Below are 16124 nucleotides of genomic sequence, written 5' to 3' on the forward strand. Positions count from 1 at the left end.
TGACCCGACTAATTAGGGAATCAGACAGCAAAGCTAAGGCAAAAATCCTGTCCAAATGTGTTTTCTGTGCCTATTCTTTAGCGAGCAGGATAATGAATGAATTGGGTAACTACTTTGCTGTATATTGGTGAGTTGGTCTCATTTTGATTTGCAGCTTCGGGTTAGTGCTAAAGGCGACAATATCGAAGGGATAGAAAAGATATATGATAACAGATAATAGATGTGTACACATATAAACATGTAAATATCCATATTCTGCAAACAGGGGAACAGAGGCATAGAGGGCTTGCCCAGAGCCATACAATAAACTAATGCCAGCGTTCAGCAGCATTAGGAACAGAATTGGTAATTTTTAACTTCTGAGCCAACTGAATCCTTCCTAATGCTCTGCTCTGACTTCTCACACACAGCCTGAACTGTTGCCACAACTGTCTGTCTCTCTAAATCTGCCCAAGTGCAATCAATAAGTGTTGGTGCTTGTGACCCAGACAGAACAGCTGATCTGCCAGAACAGCTTCACAATTTTATTCATTACAGATCCCAAGAGCACTTGTGAAGCAGCTTAATCACCATGTGAGACAAACAGGGGCTGTTCTGACTTTTATAGACTAGGAGACAAGAAAACTTAACTTAGCCTCAAAACTAGAAGAAAAAACGTCCAAACCAAAACTACCCATGGGTCTTCCACTCAAGCTGAATGTAATAAAAGCAGATTCTTTTCCATACTGCCTGTGTTTCTATGGTCACAAAGAAGAAATGACAAGATTAACAAAACTGACTATGTAGGAAAGGCTGTTCTACCTGGGACCTGCAATAGCTGTCACTGACATTAAGAAATTAAACAATAAAATCAGTTGGCCAGGGTCACCCAGAGCTGCTTAAGCTCTGAAAGAGATCTGTAAAAGGGAACCAGATCCAACTATAGTGTGCCATCTCCCTTTCTTTAGTACAAAAGGACTTCTGCTTTCTTCCTACTCCCAATCCAGTCATTTGTCATTTTCAGGACAGCCTGGAATTGTCAGTTCAATTACCTCTCAGTTTGGAGAAAAACAAAGCAGATGCTGCTTATTACAAAAAGGCAGAATCTCTCTCTTTTATTTTTTATAATTAGACATTGAATTACATGCAAGTCCTTTATTTATTAAGCAATACAGAGGAGCTGGGAAGTAATGTAATTCAGCTAAAATGAAATACCTTCCCTTCAGCTTTGGTAAAGGTGGTGGTCAACTCAACTACTCCTTTTAATTTTTAAGACTCAGGCAGCTTTTGTATCAATCTTCCCCTTTCAATTCCTTTTTCCATTACACACATTATAAATATAGTCATTTCTTAGCATCTGTCATGAAATATGCAAAGGGGTGGGGGAATCAGACAAACAGCAACTGCCTGTTCTAAACAATACAAAATTTTCTCACTGATTTAGTTATATTTAAATTATTTTGCACTACTGTTCAGAAACTCTACTTGTCAAATACTGATTAAAATGCAACTTCAACACTTTGTCAGAGAGCTTAACTAAAAAAAAAAAAGTCAAAGAAAGGTTTGGGGTTTTTTTGCATACAATACCTGCTTTAAAGTGGTCCTACTGAAATTCTCATGTCTGCTCTACCCGCAGCAGCCACCCTGGTGAGGACCGACTGAAAGGCACATGCAGGGAGGTCAAATAGTTCCCGTGGATCTGCCGGGCTCCACAAGCTGTTCCAGGCGGAAGCTCACGGCAAACTGAGCCCTGACTCTGCCCATATGTTGTGGCCCCAGGAGGAGCCAGCAGATCCCTGCGCTGAGACATGGAGAGCATGAAATGAAGCTTTTTCAGACTACCCACATGGGTTTGCATTGTTTCATTTCTGTAAGCTCACTTTCCAAAATGATACAGGAGGCCTTTACACAATTCCAAGAAATACAAGGATGTGGAGAAAAAAGGCACTCAAGGAATAGTTTTGATAGCTATTTAGAAGCAAGTATGGGAAGTGATCTTAATTTGCAGGCAAAATTGACTGATTTGTGGTTTTTTCCATACCAAAATATTACATTACTACAAACACCCAGAGCTAACATTAGCTAGCTTTACCATTCACTGACAATTCTGTAATATTAAAAAATAGAGAGGATGATGATTTGAGCACTGTCCTGTGGAACAGGTCTTTACAGCAAAGTTCTCCGGTCCAAAAATCACACCAGTTTAGTGCCTCTTGAGTGCTTCACAGCATTTTCCTCAAGTTTCCCTTTGTCATCCACTCCTAAAATACATGGGAAAAGTGCTCTTGGATACCTGTCCTGTTTCTGAATCTGTAGAAACACTGGCCAATTCAAGAGTGTTTCTGCTCCTCCAACCACCCCTGTAACAATGCATTTTGATGTTTCTCATTTATTCTCAACACTCTGCAAGCACGAGGTCCCTGAGGTGAGCAGTTAGATCAGGTTTACCAAGGAGGAAATAAAGGCACCAACAGGTTAAAGTTCCAGCCTGCCTCCCCTGTAAGTGCACATTTCACTGACAGAAATTCTATACACAGTATACTTGTGAGTGAAAACAGGGTTTTTTAGGGGCTTGTTTAAGATCCACAGGGAATTCATGTCAGAGGCAAAATAACCCAGAATCTAGACCTCTGTTCAAGACGTATCTTTACTCTGACCTTTTATTTAAAACCTTCAACTAATTAAGTAGATTTTATTAGGGTGGAACAGTCTAAAGAGGAACTAATGAGATGCCTGTGCAGCACTAAGCACAACTCATGATTTTGTGTTACTGCAATTGAAGTAGGACATTTATCTCCTTTTCCTTCCTTGTACTGTCTCTAAATTACACCATCAATTCCCCAGAGCTGCCGTTTTGTTTCCTTCTAAGTCACCAAAACCACTTTCAGCATCAGGTGTTGTGGGGGTTTTTGTTATCTGATTCTGAGTGACAAGCTCAGGAAATCCAGGAATTTGGTGGCCTTGATTATCCTCATTAAAATTGTATTTAAAAGAGCTGAAATCACACCTGTAGAATCCTGCACTGTGTGTATCCAGACACTGTCAAAGTAAACTGTCTCAAAGGAGTATGGAGAGCACTCCTAAAATGTTACATTCTTATCTGCATCTGCAGGGAAAACAATGCAGAGCTGAAGCTCTTTGTACAAAATTGCAAACAACTGCACCAGGCTTTGGTATTTGTAGTTTAGCAAGCTAGTCAACATGAGTTTTGTAACAAAATACCGCACGTGGGAACTGCCACATCACAACTCGGGATAACCCAAGCTCTGCAATAAATTACAGGAATAGGAAAGGAATTAAAATTGACGGACACACATCTTTTCAATTTATCCAGTCCACTACGAATGCAGAAGTCAACCCCCAAATGTCTGCAGGCAAAGGACAGCAGTGGGGCATCTGTGTCACACCTTTAACTTCCTTTCCAGATTCGGCAGAGGCTTAGATTTCACGTTAAGATTACCGGCTGGGTAGGTTTGTGTGATCGTCCCTGCCACGGTTTCCTGTGCACCTGGCACCCTGCGTGACTTCAACTCATGGCTCCCTAGACTGCCAGTCTGCTGGTTCTCTACGGAAAAGTGGCTTTTCAGAAGCAGATCTGCAGGTGTCACCCTCCTCTTGCAGGTGTCACCCTCCTCCTGCAGCAGCACAGCCCCGGGAAAGGGACTCCCCTAAGGTCTCCCTCATCCCCCTCCCTGGGGCACCCACCACGGCGTGCCATTGACGAGGGCACGGAGCCTCGGGCCACGGACCGCCTTCGGGCTCCCTCCATGCCCTCCTCCGTTCCCTTCACCCCAGAGTCACTTCACTGCCCCTCACCACCGTCCCCACGACGTCCCTCCAGCAGCCTTAGGGCAACCCTTGCCCGGGGTCTCCGCTCCGTCCGCCGCCCCTCAGCGCCGCCGCCCTTTCCCCTCCGCCTCCCCTCACGGCTCGCCCCGACCTGCCGCCAGGGCGGGCGCCCGGCTTCGCGCGCCACCGCGGCCCAGCCAATCAGCGCGCGGCGTGCGGGCGGCCGCGCGGGCTCGCACCAACCAGACAGCGGCTTCTTGCGGCGGCCCCGAAGCGCCCCCGCGGGCCCCCGGCGCCGGGGCGTCCCGCCTGCCAGTGACCGTGATGGCGGCCACGGCGGCGCGGCGGGCGAGCGGCCCCGCCGGCAGCTCCCGGCGCGGCGGGTGAGTACGGGCCGGGCGGCGGGGCAGGGCCGGGCTGTGGCCCGCCGGGGAGCGCGGCCGGGGGCCCCCACCTCGGCTGAGGAGGCCCGAGGCAGAGCCCGCGGCGGTCCCGCAGCCCCGCGGCCCCGCTGCTCGCAGTTCGCCGGAGCGTTAGCCAGCGGCTTAGGAGGGAGAGGAAATTAGAAAAGGACACACAAAAGGCGGTCCAAACACGTGTTGGCGGCTCAGCGCACTGGCGGGGCTTCTCCCACAGCTGCGGGACCGGCTCCGGCTCGCGGCGCCACGGAGCATCCCCCGGGGCACCGGGCTCGGAGCCAGGCCAGGGGGTGCCCATCAGCCGAGGGTGCGCTTCGGGTAGCCGCAGTGTCATACTCCGCGTAAAGGTTTAGTGTCTGGTCCCACATTCTGGCCTTTAGGAGTTTTTCCAGACCCTTTCCAGCCGGTTCTTTCATATCGCTTCGCTCCTGTGCCTACGTCATCGCAGTGTTCTGATCAGCAGAAGTTCATGGCACACTTCGTTTTGCCCCAGACGTCCACCTGTTCTACTTTCAAAAGCTGTGATCCATGCAGTTCCTTCTGTTTGTCCGTTTGGGAGCTTTCCCCTATCAGGGTAACACAGGCCGTTATTGATAAGGAAAAGCCTAAGAAATCCCTTTAAAAAATCCCATTACATAAAGCACAAGAAGTTTGTCTTAGATGATACTATCTATCCAGAAGATAGGAAGAGAAAACCCATAGACAGGAGTGGAGAGTGTTTTAGTTACACATTTAACACTCACTGAGTTTTCATAGGAACTCTTGTGCCTCGGAAGAATTTCCTTAAGTTAGCCTTACCAGTCTTAGAAGTTACTAAGGTAGTAGCAGAGAGCATAAGCACCCATCCATCTTCCTGAGGCAGCTGCCAAGTCGTAGATATGTTCATGTTTTCTCAGAAAAGGAACCTACTAAGGCCTGCTTCTCTAAAATCCTATAATTTCCCCCAGCAATTGTAGAATAAACTTCCTAGCTGAACAGACAGCTCACACACAATGGGACACAATGGAATAGTAGTACACGAGCTCCATGAAACACTTGAGGTTACTTAGAAATGCAGGTTTCTATATAAACAGTTACTTAACAGCTGCTGTACTGCATTAATCTACAGGGCTTGCTCAGATATAGTAAAATTTAAATACCCTAGCAAGCAAACTAAATTTATTTCCCAAGAAGCCTGCCTAATATAGGCATACATAGAACTAGCTACATCATGCTGGTTTTATGCAAGATATGTTTTGTTCTTTTGAGAAGTGGTTTATATTTCCTATCTTTTACTCAAGCTTATTGAAAAAAATTTACATAATATTCTTTTTAACCATGACCTTTTAAACAAACACCTTGCCAACATTTTTTATGTCATGAGAGGATTAAGATATTAGTGCTTCTAGCCTTGGTCACCAAACAAATTATTATTGGTGCCACAGGTGGAAGCAAGAAAACAAGCCTTTGTCCTCTAATCTTCACATTACAGCTCTGTTTACAGCTTGATCTGTCAGAGCCCTACCCAAATTAGGTGCTGGAAGCCACTGCAAGTACTCAAGAGACCAACCTACTCCAGGCAGAGATACAACCCTGAGAAGGTGTGGGTTGGGAGGGTTTTTGTCCCCCTGTGGCTGGCTGGGACTGGCCAGGAGCAGGGCCAGGGGCCATGGGGGGTTGGCCAAAAGACAAATCCTTTGGTTGAGTTGGCCAAAGAGAGTGACCTGCCTGGGCTTGGGCAGCATTGTCCTGCACTTGGACCTGTGGGAGCAGGGTTTGCATTGGGTTGGTTGGGTTCACATCTGTGATAATGTATGGGACTGTTTGAACACTAAATAGGGCAGTTTGGATCTCTGGAATACTCTTGAGTGAAGACTGGGGGAAAGTTCTTCAGGAGCTGCAGAGAGCTCTGGTTTCCTTTCTACTTTCGTAGTAGAGTGAGGCAGCTCACTGCCCTATTTCTAGGCATGGCTCATCCTACACATGTTCATCATAAAACTTTCATGGGGCTTGTGAGAATAGCAAAATACACAATCTGTGAGCTGCTCAGTGCCTTTTCTAGGTAAGGGCTGTGCTGTGCTTGGAGTGGGTGTTTGAGCTTGGTCTGAATGGCCTTCAGCTGCTGAGTCTGCTCTGGGGAACTCCCAGAGAACACCTTCCCATTGGCACAATGTTTATCAAATATCTCTAAATGGCAAACACTGGTGTAGGAATGCTTTTTTACCTAGATTTACTATAAACTATGAATACAACACCTTTATTTATAATCTAGATTTAAGAGGAAAAGCTGCGCTTTTGTCTCTGAGTCAGTGTATATCAGCAAACATTATTTGTTAAAAGGTTCTATAATTACAGTGCAAGCTTTTTAAATTTTATTTTGGGCCATTGTCTTTCTGTGGTTTTCTAACATTTCAGGATTACTTCTTTTTAGATGGAGGTAGTTATACAATCCTGGTTACCATAATAACTAATATCATTATGATGAATGGCAGCTGTCACTTTTGCAGTGAATTCTTCCATAGATTTGCTGTAAAAATTTCTATTCAAGGCATCATGCCACAACAACGTCTCATCTCTCTGCAGAAGGTGGAAGGGCCCTTCCACCTTTCAGAATTGTGCCTTTTGTTGCATATTTCACTTTGATCCGGACTCTGTACATGCTGTGTCTTTCTGTGGCGGGCAGTACCTGAAGCAGAAAAAATAAAGCAATCCTTTAATTCCCAAACACTCTTTTTTCTTTTTAACCAAGTAAAGAAAAATGAACACAGCAAATACTTTTCAGATTTACAATACCTTAATTTGAGACAGTATCAGCCCCTGTGGAAACAATAAGGTAGACTAAACTAGCTTTATAATTCTTTTGATCATATTTCTTCTGATAATTGCTTCTCAGCTCACCAGAATGAAATGAAAACAAAAATAAAAGTGTTCTTTCACTTGTGGAACATCTTGTTTTATCAATCTTATCTTGTAAGTAAACCAAAGGTCTGACTCTTAAAAGTGTGCCAAAGCCATTCCCTACTCCCCTTCTCCCTCTTTGTTGCTCAGGTTTCGTTTTGAGCAATGTCTCTCTTTTGTAACAGTCCAATGTGCAAGTCCTGAATGTGCTGAAGAAAGAAGGAAAGAGTCAGATATTTTTTATTAGAAAACTCTCTGCAAGTAAGGTTTAAACAAAAAGTAGTTTCACCTCCAAGAGACACTTGTCAGTTGAAGACAAACTCTTAAGTTTTCATTTCAAGTTTAATCCTGTTTGTGATTCAGTGTAGATAGACCTCTCTCTGATTCCTGTCATTTAGGAAGGGAAGCAGAGCCTGTGTGAAATCAGCTCCTGATTCTTCACAGCCAGGCTCAAATGAGATATTTGACTGCTACTGAGTTGATAATACTTAGCACATATACAGCAGTATTTCAGAGGATCTCACTTTACAGATACTAATAAATTTACTTCACAGTCTCCCTCTGAAGCAGATACACATATTCCTATCTACAATCTGGGGTTATTGAGGCAGAGAATGTTTAGCTGGCCCAAATTCTGACAAGTCTTTTTCACAGACAGACAGTGAAGCCAAGAAGCGTGGCTGCCAGCTCCCTTGCTGTAATTATTCCGTGCTCTCGGTGGGTCTCAAAGCAATTGACAGTATCACTTGATGCACCTTTGGAAGGCCATGTATCAGCAAATGTTGCAAATTATCAGGCAGACATCAGCTCCTCATGAGTAGGAAGACCGTATGGTTCTGCTGATATCAAAACAATCAGCTCAAATCGAAGCCATTTTCTCCAAGGCAGCTGCTTTTTTTGGTTATTATCTGTTCCCCCGTGTTTCTATTCTTGGTGACAGATCAGGCTTCTGTTCTTGAGGAATTCACTTTTGGCAGCGAGAAATGTTCATGCTCCCCATCATTTTTCATAGAGTAATCTGTGTTGGGAATTTTCAGTAAATAACATGAAAGCATCAGTGATTGAACACTTTAGGGAAAATAGTATCATTAGGTTGATTTATTTTTCTCCCTAAAGACAGCAGCTTCTGAAACGTACTTTTCTTGCCAACTGTCTGTAGGTTCTATAATTACCTGATCTTTCTGTTTGCTAGTTGTTTTATAAATTCAGTAAGTAATATATCATGCTGTATAGTTTTTTATTAAAATTCAACTCTGCTATCTCACACTGATGGTTAAGTGATTTGAAATCCTTGGATTTCAAAAGAAAATCTGAGCCATGGTATTTTTTACCTATTTAAATACACTGGCTGCATAACACATTGCTATTCAAGAGATGATCTGGTAAAGAAAAGGGTGAAAGGACCCTTGCAAAGTTCTGCTGTCCAGAGGGATGTTTCAAATACTTGTTGATACTCAGATCAAGCTACAAGACTTGCTCTTTGCTCAGGGCATATCCAAACAGAAACAAGTTGCAGGGGGAGATATGGATGTATTTTTCAATTTGAAAAGGATATCAGTCACACATGGCAACCCAGGCACCAAACTCACTCAGTTGTATAAAATAGAGATATTCTAAAGTGGATTGCAGACCTCTCCCCCTAGCTGTGGGATAACCATTGGCTGTTTTTGGCATACAGGACTTCCAGACAGTTGGCTTGCTGTTAGTGTTGGATTATTTGGTGAACCCTATCCTGGGTTTCACTCTTACCCAACGATTTGGAAATATTTCTCAGGCTGAATGCAACATGATGACACTTGAACACCACATCCAGCCATTCCCAAGTTTCACAAACTGCTCTAGGCTTGAAAATGCTGAGGAGAATGGAGTGTAGGAAAGTGGAAGGGGTAAACTGGCTGCACTGGGAGCACGTGGTGTCTGATTAGTGCAGCCACAGCTTCAAGCATCTCTGATAGTCTGTGGCTGAATATTTAACACCCTCCAACATGTCCCAGCAAAGCAGCCCCACTTCATTTCTGTCCTGCAGAGTGTAACATGTCGACGTGACTAATTGCCTGGGCAGACAGAAGAGAGATAAGAACAGGGAGGGCAGAAGGAAGCAGATATTCCAGTGTGGAATAGCAGTGCACAAAACTAGGGTGAGTCCAGAGTGTGGAGAGTCCCTGCAGCAGGGTAGGGATGATCAGAGACGTGTCTGGAGGTGGAAATTGCAGGAGTCCCTGAAACAGAGGAATCTGGGAGGGGAGCACACAAGGACAGTGCAGGGTCAGGAGCGAGTGGATGCACAGCTCTGCAGATCTACAGGCTGCCTCCAGAATTTATTAAATTGCTGCAGCCTCAGTGTGTGGAGCTGTTTCCTGAGTGTTTTCAAGATCTCTATAATGCATGTGAGGTGTTTAGTTGGAATGACAAAATTCTTGCAGTTTTGTTTTGAGAAATTCTGCATTTAAAAGAAAGCATGCAAATCACATCTTCTATGGCTCCAGTGCCAGTCCAAGTGCAGAAATTGAGGGAAGTTGGTTCATCATCCTAGCCTGTCTTTGCTATTGGTTTCAGTTAACCCAAAACTAAGATATCCCAACCTATCTGGGACTAGCTGTGTTTGGAATTTTTGGTTCTAAATGACAATCCTTTTTTAAACGTTGGAAAATTAAATGTTCTCCTTGTTCTGTGTGTCTGGATTGGCACAGGGAAGACTTGCCTTCTTGCTTTCTGTGTGTGAAATGTCTACAATCTACCGTTGCTGATACCTTAAATTTGGGATGTGAGAAAAACTAAACTGCTTCTGGGTTGGTCAGTGTGTTCAAATTTTGGAGAAGCCCTGAACATGTATGATGATGAAGCAGTGCTTTGTGCACCACGGATTATTTTCACAAGCTCATTATATTGTCCATTATAACAGCTTCTGAATTTCTCTAAACAGGGAATATTCACTCTTTCCAAACAATCCTTTATATTTTTAACACCCTTGGCGTGTTTCCTGCTTCCTAGCACTGAAGGACTCCAGGGTGTGTTCCTAAGCATGCAGATGATGTGCTGTGAACTTTAAGGAATGGCGTGTTTTGCATTCGGGATCACATTTCAGTTTGCTGCCAGAACCAGAATGTCACTGAGGGCAGTGCAGAAATCCTGCCGCCTGCCCAGCTCATCCCCCTGCCCTCCAGCCAGAGCCACCCACTCCTGCTGGATGCTTTTGAAATCCAGAACCAGAGAGAAATTCAGGCTCTTAGTTTTGTTTGAACAAGTGAGAGCATGGTGCATAAGTCTTTCAGTAGATCAACTAACAAATCTTCTCTCGGAGGGGACTAAAAAGAAAAATCATGGATTTATCTTAGTCCTTTTATTGTTAGTGACCATTTTCTCCTTAAAATCATCTTGTCTTGCCTTCCCTTATACTGAAGTCGTTCTCAAAGGCAAGATACTAAGGCTCTAAACTGCTGTGTGCAAACACACAAAAGTACTTTTTCCTCCTTCCCACTCCCAGCCCTTTGCTGGGAGCTCTTTGTCAGCTTCACTCCAGTAACTTTGTCTGATCTTCTCTTTGCAGTTGCTAATTGGCCTGGCAGGGATATGAAGTGACTGAAAATAACTTTATTCCCTCGTTGTGTGCACATTGAAAGGGTCACAGAACAGAAAAATAGGGCAGAGTCCAGACTGGTGGCTCATGCCAACCAGCCCGGCAGCCAAAAAATGGCACTTGCAGGTGCTGGTTGTGGTTCTGCAGGCAGGTCTTTGATAACCATCACTCTGAATATTGAATGCCTGCTGCTTCCCCCCCCCAGAATGCAGGTGCAGGATTGCCTGCAGGAGAGGAAATACTGAAATCTAACTCTGCAGAGTGGGACAGAGTGGCTTTCTGAGTAAGCTTTGGATGCCTTTTGTTTTCCTTGTGCAGCATTGTCAGAGCAGTGCTGTAGGTGACTGCCACAAGGACGGGCTCTCCACAATCCTTCTTTGAAGAAGGCACTGTTGTATAAACCAGGGTAGTAAATCCCAGCTGACAAAGGCCAGTCTCTTTGTATCTATGAGATGTGTGGGTGGTTTGGGTTGATTTGCATATCTAGCTGCTTCCTTGTTTATTTGGATTTAGGAGAAGGATATGTCCAAGCCCTGAGCTTCTGTGTGATATTAAAAGATAGAACCAAGAATTACTAACCAACAGAAAGAGTTTCCCAAGACAATCATAGCATAATCTTACAGGATCATGTTGTGTTTATATGTGAGAGAGTCCTCTGGAGCAATGTACACAGATCCTTTGTTTTAATCAGAAAAGACATTTTATGAAAGGAGAACAAATTTGTGCCATGGGAGGTAGAGGAGGGTTAGCTAGAAGAAGGATGTGAATTCCAGAGCTGCGCACTACCTCAATTCTGTTAGAGTCCCAGTTTTGCTAAAAAGAGAAAAGGCCTAGATCTGAGGTCATCTGGAATTGTTTTTAGGACTTCCGGCCTACTTACTGGTTATCAGATCCATGCTCAGCCCAGCACCTTGTCTAAGGTTGGATGTGATGTTCAGCAAATGGAAGAATCACTGCTGGCTCCATTAGAGAATAGCTGGACAAAGCTTCTGATAGATAAGATTAACAAGACAAATAGCAGTGGGTGACAGCTTGCTCCAACACCTGGTGGAATCCAGGCTTTATCAGCCTGTTTTTGGAGGCTTGCCCAAAAGCCTGTCAGGACTATGATATACTCTTACTCTGCACTGCAGGGAACTTAATTCATCTATGGATGCCAGATTTTGGGGAGAGTTAAGCTGGCTTAACTTCCGAGTTACAGGGTGGGTTGACGTACTATTTAGGAGGACTTTCATCTCTCTAGTTCTCCTTCTTTTAAATACCAATTCTGTAATTTGAATTTTGTGAATTTCATCACTTTCTTTATCCTAAAGGAAGTGATGTGGGAGACTTGACTGCTTCCCTTTCTGTTTCTACAGATGGTGATGTGGTAAATGTAGCCAAGCTCTTCTCTACCTAGGAGACATTCTCCCCTGAGGAGCAGTCCCCTTTTGCTGGACATGCTTACAGAACTGCACAGCCATGGACCTCAAGGAGAAGTGTCAGGTAGGTTGGCTGATAACAGTCACACCCAACTTAAGTGTTGAGTCCTTTTAAATGTCTTTATTATTTTGGGTCAAGATTCACCAGGTGGCATTATGATGTAGTGGTATAATCCATGGTTAGTATAGAAGTTGAGAGTTCTGTCACCTTCACATCCCTGTATCAGCCAGGAAATCGTTTGCAGGCTGGGACTGAGGCAGCCATGGTGGAACAGCACAGGTGGGGTGTCCAGTGTCACATCTGCTGTGTCTCTCAAGCTCTAAGCTGGGGCTCCATTCCCATGGACACTCAACTCTGCTTTACTTGAGAGGCTGAATTCACTGGGAAGATTTTTTAAATAAATCATCTGAGTCCAGTTTTGCTGGTGGTAACTTGGGGTCTCAGCCAGCTCTGGTGAGAGAGCACTCTTGGCTTTTCCGTCTGGTGTCCCTTTCCCCACCACACTGTGAGCTTTCCTCTGTTGGCTGTCTCTGTTTTCTCCATGCATCCCTTCCTTGCTGTTTTGTTTGCAGCAGTGAGAAGTGGTTTTGTTCATTAGCGCAAAGTACCTGTTAGGGACTCACCTAGACTCAGATCAGCTCTAAAAGATACTACAGCAGTGTAAGTGACTTTTAAAGGTCAGTTTTTCACATCAGCTGTGCCACTTGCTTACTTAACTGCTTCTTTGCTGGGTTTCTGCTCTGAGCTGTGCTAGGCCAGGAAAGCCTGGGCTCACTCCTGCCCGAACCTCTTGGTGCTGGAGTGCTCAGAGGACATGTTTGACCTATGTTACTTTATATCAAACTGCTTTATTACCATGGAGTTAACATTCCGATGAGGACAATTATCTGCTTATTCTCTTGTTAATGACATCATGGGCTAATCTGGTATTGATCATTTTAAGAGATGATGCACTTACCACTCTGTGCAGGGGTGTGTTCTGTGTAGGATCTGAGAGCACCACAGAGAGCAGGGCATAGTGGGGGCACTTTCACTGTAGGTCACTATCTTTGGTTCATCTTTCTCATATGACATTCTCCACTGTACAAAGCAGGAAGATCATATCAAATTGCTGGACAGGCAGCAGCATGGATGCTATTGTAATAGACCTTTAAAAGGCCTATTAGGAAAGTGTCCTGACAAGGAGGTTACAGGGGGAGTCATGGTGTTCTCAAGCCCTAACCTCCTCTCCTGACTTCCTGAAATTTTTTCTCCTTCCTTTCTGAATGGGAGTTAAAAATGAAGGCAAGAGATCACCACAATCTTTTCAATAGGAATTAAAAAAAATCATAGGTACATAGAGCTGCATTTTGTAACTAATTTTGATTGGATTCTGAGGAAAGACAATGATTTTATTCCTGTTAGCAACCCCATGGCAGGGGACTTGAAACTAGAGGATCTTTAAGGTGCCTTCCAATCAAAACCATTCTGTAATTATTGTTTGGTGCTAAGGGGTTTGCTCCTTTTTGGTTTTTTAAAATACTGTAGATCCTTGTTTCACCCCCTTTAAGGTGGAATCCATCTTCCTAAAGTGAAGAACTTGGACTCATATACACTGATAAAGGAACAAATTAACCTGCTTTGTAACCTCAGCAGTAAATTCAATGTGCTAGGTTTATTTTAAAACGCTAAAAATAAAATGAACCCACGTGAAAACATCAGTCCCAAATCTGGTTGAAAGCAATCTCTTCAATATACATGTGTGATGGAGAGTTAGCACTCCTGGAGCAGGAGACGTGCTTAGAGCACTGCTGCAGCACAGACATCTGTCACTCAGATGAGAGACTTGTCCTCTGGCTCCAGTTGGCTAATAAGTTCCCTTGTCAGGAATGGCTGAGGATCAGAGTTTGTCAGGTGTAATGCAGGCTGCCTTCCAGTTTTTGCCAGAAACCAGACAGCACAGAGAAAGGCAGAGAGTATTTTAGGACCAGAGCCAAAACCTTCTTAAATTAAATGTGCTGATATCTTGTTCTTTCTCCTCTTCCTCTGACTTTTTAATTTTCTATGTATTTCTGAAGTGAATTTAATCCTTGTGACAGGTACCAGAATCTCTGCTCCAAGACCACTGAGCCCATACTGAGAGAGCAGCACTGATTGCCCCAGGACAGTGGGAGGTTCCTGAGTTTGCGTTGCGTTAGACGTAGGCTGGATTTGCAGCCACACAACTAATAAAAATTATTGACATCATCCATTGCTCAGTTACCCATAACAACTGAGCTGTATTGTCCCAGTGTAATTGCTGCAGCCTGGATACAGCACCGTGCCTCCTGGCCAGAGCCTGGAAACGTATTCAGGGAGCCTGTGCTGTGCTCCACATTGCTGCAGCTCCAGCACTGTTGGTCCTTGTTCCAGGTTGCCTAACAAGAGCTACAGTCCTACCTTTGGACTGAAAAGTAGCCCAAGTCCTTTGCCACTTCTCATCCTGCCAGTGACTGTGTCTCTGTTTTTATTCCCTGCTGTTCTCTAAAAGCTCAGCTCTTCTTCCAAGGGCCTTTTCAAAGACCGATCCTTTTTCCACAGGCGTCTCTCATCTGTGCTGCAGATTTTGTATAGGTCAGTCCCTGCCTTTGTACTCAGCCTTTTATTTCAACTCCCAGTTTTATCTTCAGATCCCAAGTTTTTGTCTTCTGCTCTTTCATTCTATTATTTAATGCACAAATGCATTTCCAGATGCAATTTCTGATACCAGTTGATATCAGAAGGAAGCTACATAGTACAAGTTACTGCCCTACACAACACTTTAGAGCAAGGTTTCTCAGCAGTGGGGTAAACAAGAAGAAGCAATTTGATCCAATTCCATTTGTGTCCATGACCAAAGCTGGAGGTTTTGAGGTTGGGACCTCTAGCTGCATGAAGCACAAGGATTGTTCCTGGGATTGCACAAGCAAGTTGTTTTATTCACTTTCATTCGAGTCTCCAAAAGGTACAAAGCCATGGGAAACAAATCAGCAAGCACTGTGATAAAGAAGGGGTCTTACAAGTATGTTGTGTGAAGGTTTATCCACTCTCACCCCATCTTGTTGTTGATCTTTTCTTTTTTCTCTCCTTTTTTCTTTGTGTTGAAAGGAGCAGGTGAGTAGTTCCTTAGCAAGCAGGAAGGAAAATTGTGCCATTAGGACATTTTCTTGTTTTCTGCAGTTTAAAATTGTTGTCTAGGAAACAAAATGCCCTGCAGAAGGATAAAGGATGTTTTGCCTCTCTCTCTTTTCTGCTTTCTCCCGAAGTTACATGAAATAAATACAAAGTGTCTGCTTCCCTTCGCTTTGGCTCTAAGAGCTTTGTGAGATTACACATCCATGTGTAACTCAGTGCCAACACACAGGTGATAACCAGACCCTGTGTTGGGTTTGTTGTGAATATTGAGGCCACTTAATCTCTGCCCTTCAGGCTTAAAACAGAGAATATGGGCTGTGTCTATTGAGGCATTTGAACCTCAGGAAAAGAAAGGAAGTGAAGAGCTTGTCCAGGCAGGTTTGGTGAGTCCTGACACCTGTACATGGTCTTCAGAGCTGCAAAATATGCTGAGACTGGAAGCCTTTGCAGTGCCTGTCCTGTTTGGTACCAGCTAGCTATAATCCTTGGCAAGCTATTGAGGTGGTGCTTGGCTGGGCCAGTTCTTTACCCCTTTCTGTGTGGAATGAAAGCAGTTATTCTAGTGATTGCTCTGCAGAACTAGGAAGCCCCAGACAGAATTAGGACGGCACTGAAGCAGGAGCTATGTAAAAACTCACATAACAATGAGAAGGAAACATTCCTGTAAAAGATGAGAATGAGAGAGAAGGCTCATTCCTTCTTCACCTTTTTATCCCCTTGTTGTTGTTCTACCCAGCCCTTCCCTATCTACACTACTCCTTTGCCATGCCCAGGTAAATGTGGAGCCCCAGGCATGGTTATGGTGAGTTTATGTGCACCTTTTAGTTCAGATTGTGTGGTTCAGGATGAATATGGGCTGCGGAGAGGGGCTTTTGCTGCATTCTTTGTCAACAGGAGAAAAGGGAGGGAACACTTCAGATGGGACCTGT

The 16124-nt window shown here is 44.2% G+C and overlaps 1 protein-coding gene across 1 annotated transcript in view; it reads left to right on the forward strand.

Annotated features, from left to right (window-relative positions):
• Window positions 1–4067: 4067 nt before the first annotated feature.
• The window catches only part of TMEM94 (transmembrane protein 94), a 50545-nt gene continuing 38488 nt past the window's right edge, over window positions 4068–16124 (forward strand). The window contains exons 1-2 of the mRNA XM_048324056.1: window positions 4068–4151; window positions 12000–12126. Coding sequence (XP_048180013.1) covers window positions 12103–12126 — 24 coding nt within the window. The 5' untranslated portion in view covers window positions 4068–4151; window positions 12000–12102. The remainder of the gene's footprint in view (window positions 4152–11999; window positions 12127–16124) is intronic.

The sequence above is a fragment of the Corvus hawaiiensis genome, chromosome 19, assembly GCF_020740725.1.
Source record: "Corvus hawaiiensis isolate bCorHaw1 chromosome 19, bCorHaw1.pri.cur, whole genome shotgun sequence".
NCBI lineage: Eukaryota > Metazoa > Chordata > Aves > Passeriformes > Corvidae > Corvus > Corvus hawaiiensis.